The following is a 4,606-nucleotide window of genomic DNA, read 5'->3' as shown; positions in this document are numbered from 1 at the left end:
AGCAAAGAGTAGGATACTCAAGAACATAAATTACAAACACCTTAAGGAAAGCAAAGAGTAGGATACTCAAGAACATAAGTCTACAAACATTTTAAGGTAGGAGAAAGCAAAGAGTAGATGTTTAATAAATTTACAGACATATTAAGGAAAACAAGGAGTAGATATTTAAGGACATAAATTACAAACACGTTAAGTTAGGTACTTAAGAACTGAAATCTACAAACACTTTAAGGTAAGAGTAAAAAGCAAAGTAGAAGATACCCAAGAACTTAAATTTCCAAACACTTTAAGAGAAAGCAAAATGTGTAAGATACTTAAGAACATAAATCTACAAACATTTTAAGGTAAGAGAAAGCAAAGAGTAGATATTTAATAAATTTACAGACATATTAAGGAAAACAAAGAGTAGATATTTAAGAACATAAATTACAAACAACTTAAATTAAGAAAAAACAAAGTGTAAGATACCAAAGAGCTTAAATTTCCAAACACATTAAGAGAAAACAAAGTGTAAGATACTTCAGACCATAAATCTACAAACACCCCCCCTCTTTTAGGCCCTTTTCTCCTGTTTTTCTTCCTTTCAGGCACAGGTTGACTCCAGTCACACAAACCTGTAGTAGAATTGGTGTAAAATCTCCTCGCTTTAGGTCTAGAGCAGAGGAAATGGAGAGGGGTGGTCACACCTCGGTGGTGGCCGGTGGCTCTTGGGCTGGAGGTGCCATTTGGCCAGATAACGAGCAAATTTCCATCAAGGACGTGATTTTGGCACAACAATGAGAACCAGGGCAGTGAGATTTCTAAGTCACCTCCAGGAATCATTCCCCAAGGGGCTGGTGTGTGGCTCTGGGGCTGCTCAAACCTGGGGATAATGGATTAAATTTTAAAAAACCCGGTGTTTTTAGTGCTGAACAACACGGAGAAGCGATCTCTGCCTTCCCTCGAGACAAACATCCATCCCTGGGGCAATATAGTTGAAGTTCTCAGGAGAAGGGACCTCAGGAGATGATCTAGTCCAACCCCAAAGATGTTAAAATCATTAAAAACCAACTTGTGAGCAGATTCTGAACAATCTCAACCATGAAAAATGGGGTTTCCTCAGGAGGCACCCACCCCATATCCATGTTCTCCTGGTGACACAGACTTTCTCTCCCCAAACATCCATCCCTGGGGCAATATAGTTGAAGTTTTCAGGAGAAGGGACCTCAGGAGATGATCTAGTCCAACCCCAAAGATGTTAAAATCATTAAAAACCAACTTGTGAGCAGATTCTGAACAATCTCAACCATGAAAAATGGGGTTTCCTCAGGAGGCACCACCCCATATCCATGTTCTCCTGGTGACACAGACTTTCTCTCCCCAAACATCCATTCCTGGGGCAATATAGTTGAAGTTTTCAGGAGAAGGGACCTCAGGAGATGATCTAGTCCAACCCCAAAGATGTTAAAATCATTAAAAACCAACTTGTGAGCAGATTCTGAACAATCTCAACCGTGAAAAAAACGGGGTTTCCTCAGGAGCCACCCACCCCCTGGTGACACAGACTTTCACTTCTCCTGGTGACACAGACTTTCTCTCCCCACCCTCCTCTTCCTCGCAGTGGACGAGGAGTTCGAGGTGGTGTCCACGCAGCTGCTGAAGCGCACGCAGGCCATGCTCAACAAGTACCGCCTGCTCCTGCTGGAGGAGTCGCGGGTGAGTCCCAAACACGTCGTAGGTTCTTCTCCAACACCCAACAGATTCGGATCCATCCACGTCTCTCCCGCTTGGCATCCGGCACCGCGGTGGGGCTGGTGAGGGCTCAGCCCCTGGGGGGTTGGGTTTTTTGGTGGGTGGTGGTTCCAGCTGGAGCTTTCGTTGGTCTTTTGTGAAGAACAGGGGTGGGAAAAAGCTGGGAGGATAATTAAAGGAGTGGGTTGAGGTGGTGATGTGTAACCACAACTGCTCTTCCTCCCCCTCCTCCTCCTCCTCATCTCTTCTTCTTCTCCTTCTCTTCTTGTTTTCCTTCTCCTCCTCCTCCTCCTCCTCCTCCTCCTCCTTCTCCTTCTCCTTCTCCTCCTTCTCCTTCTCCTTCTCCTTCTCCTTCTCCTTCTCCTTCTCCTTCTCCTTCTCCTTCTCCTTCTCCTTCTCCTTCTCCTTCTCCTTCTCCTTCTCCTTCTCCTTCTCCTTCTCCTTCTCCTTCTCCTTCTCCTTCTCCTTCTCCTTCTCCTTCTCCTTCTCCTTCTCCTTCTCCTTCTCCTTCTCCTTCTCCTTCTCCTTCTCCTTCTCCTTCTCCTTCTCCTTCTCCTTCTCCTTCTCCTTCTCTTCTTCTCTTTCTCCTCCTCCTCCTCCTCCTCCTTTTCCTCCTTCTCATCTCTTGTCCTTCTCCTTCCTCCTTCTCCTCCTCCTCTCCTTCTCCTCATCTCTTCCTCTTCTCCTCCTCCTCCTTCTCATCTCTTCTCCTTCTCTTCTTGTTTTCCTTCTCCTGTTTTCCACCTTCTCCCATCTCCTTCTCCCTCCTTCTCCCTTTCCCCTTCCTCCTCCCTCCTCTTCCTCCTCCGCAGCGAGTCAGCCCTTCGGCGGAGATGGTGATGATCGACCGCATGTTTATACAGGAGGAGAAGACGATGCTGGCGCTCGACAAGCAGCTGGCGAAGGAGAAACCAGGTGGGAGGCGGATTATTTCTTCTCTTTGTCCACTTTTTGTGACCCTGAGCTGCTTTTCTGATGTTTTCTTCCTCTTGGGAACCTTCAACACGACATCTCCATACCCTGAGCTGCTCAGAGCACAACAGCGACAGCCCGTTCCACCAGGGTCAGCGGGGTTTTGGGGGAAAAACTGTTCAAATTAGGAGTGAGTGTTCCCTGCTGCCACCTGCTCACTCTGTGTTCAAAATCTCGGGGGTCAAAGTCTTTAAGCACTTGGGCTTCCAACAATTAGAGTTTATAGAAGGTTTGTGTGAAGCTGCAGCCTCTTCCCTTGGGGGAGGTGAGAAGGGGTGGAGGTTGTTGGAGGGCAGAGAAGTGGAAGAGGGAAGAATCCATCCCAGCACAAGCAAACGACTGTGCAAAACGGGTTATTTAGTGATTTTAGTAGAATATTAATGATTTTTAAGAAGGAATTAACAAAGGGATCATGTTTTATGCTCGTGCTAACACCTCACCTGGTGTTTCTCTTCCAGATGAGTACGTCTCCTCCTCCTCCTCCCGCTCGCAGAACCTCTCCTCCTCGGTCACCTTGGCCTCTGTCTCCAGCTCAACACCAGCTCCCGACAACCTGAAGGTCCCCCCGGCGCAGCCAGTCCCTCCTCTTCACCCCACCAAACTGGTCATCAAGCACAGCGGGGGGTCCCCGTCGGTCACCTGGGCCAAAGCTTCTCCTTCCTTGGATGGGGACGAGGACACGTTGCCCTCGAGGAGCAAACCCCCCATCAAAACCTACGAGGCTCGGAGTCGGATCGGCCTCAAGTTAAAGATCAAACAAGAAGCCGGGTTGAGCAAAGTGGTTCATAACACCGCCCTGGACCCCGTCCACCAACCACCACCCCCTCCCATCTGTCGGGTCATCAAAGGACCCGACCCCCACGTCACCACCGTGACCACCGCCACCTCCACCAACGCCGGGCAGATGAACGGCACCGTCGACCACATCACCTCCACTCCCACCGAGAAGAAACCCATGGTGACCTACTGCCGGCTCCCTCTTCGCAAGACCTACCGCGAGAACGTCGACGCCTTCGTGGCCGAGAAACCCACTGAAAACCCCTGTCCCAAAGGAAACGTCCCCAAAACTGACAAACTCCCCCCTGGTGCCCTCGTCATCAAGCAAGAGGATGGATCCAGGAGCGTCATCACCTCCCACAAGAGCCAGGACAGCCCCTCGGTGGTGGAGAAGAGCCGGTCGGAGGAGAGCTCCAAGCTGCCGTTCTTCAACCGGAGCGACACCCGTTCCTTGGTCCTTCAAGACAACCCGGCTCCACCGAAGACCGACGACTCCACCAGTGGCCTTATGAAGGAGCTTGCAGAAGTAGAGGATGAATTTTATCGTGGGATGATAAAACCAGAACCTCCCGATCAGAGTTCGGGTTCAGAACTCAACTGGGAGGTGCCGTTACCTCCCGCCAAGAGGAGAAAGTCAGAATCATTCGAGGTGGACAACGCCAGTTTCTCCAGCGACAGCCCCCAAGATGATTCCCTCAACGAGCACCTCCAAAGCGCCATCGACAGCATCCTCAACCTCCAACAACCTCAGACAGGGGGGCAGAACATCCGGACTCCTTCATCTTCCTACAACTCCTCTTCCTCTCCTTTCTCCTCACCCGTTCATCGTACGGACACTTACCTTGCCCCTAATCACAACGGTGGCCTTGGAGCAAGGACGTTGAATAGATAACGACCAACCCGGCCCAGCGACAACCGGAAGAGGAAGAGGAAGAAGAGAGGAAGAGGAAGAGGAAGAAGAAAGTCTTACTGGTTGGACGCAGTTGAACCTCAACGGTGATGCCACCTCCCAACGGGAGGGAGGAACGGAGAGCGTCCCGGGAGACGCTTCACCCCCTCCCCTCCCCCCCCTGGTGTTTTGGGTGGTTTTGTTGGGTTTTTGGTTCTTTTTTTTATATAAAAACCC

At 49.9% G+C, this 4,606-nt stretch overlaps 1 protein-coding gene across 1 annotated transcript; it reads left to right on the top strand.

Moving 5' to 3' along the window:
• Positions 1-1,600: 1,600 nt before the first annotated feature.
• Positions 1,601-4,372, top strand: LOC104530764 (BRD4-interacting chromatin-remodeling complex-associated protein-like; the record flags this gene model as incomplete). Its single annotated transcript, XM_010175451.2, has 3 exons — positions 1,601-1,695; positions 2,544-2,646; positions 3,162-4,372. Coding segments are annotated over 3 exons (1,409 nt in total), but the record flags the coding sequence as incomplete, so codon positions are not given.
• Between the last annotated feature and the right edge of the window lie 234 nt (positions 4,373-4,606).

Source organism: Antrostomus carolinensis, unplaced genomic scaffold (assembly GCF_000700745.2).
Source record: "Antrostomus carolinensis isolate BGI_N321 unplaced genomic scaffold, ASM70074v2 scaffold23829, whole genome shotgun sequence".
Classification (NCBI taxonomy): Eukaryota; Metazoa; Chordata; class Aves; order Caprimulgiformes; family Caprimulgidae; genus Antrostomus; species Antrostomus carolinensis.
Note: the sequence above shows the minus strand (reverse complement) of the source record. Positions and strands in the feature narration are given on the sequence as shown.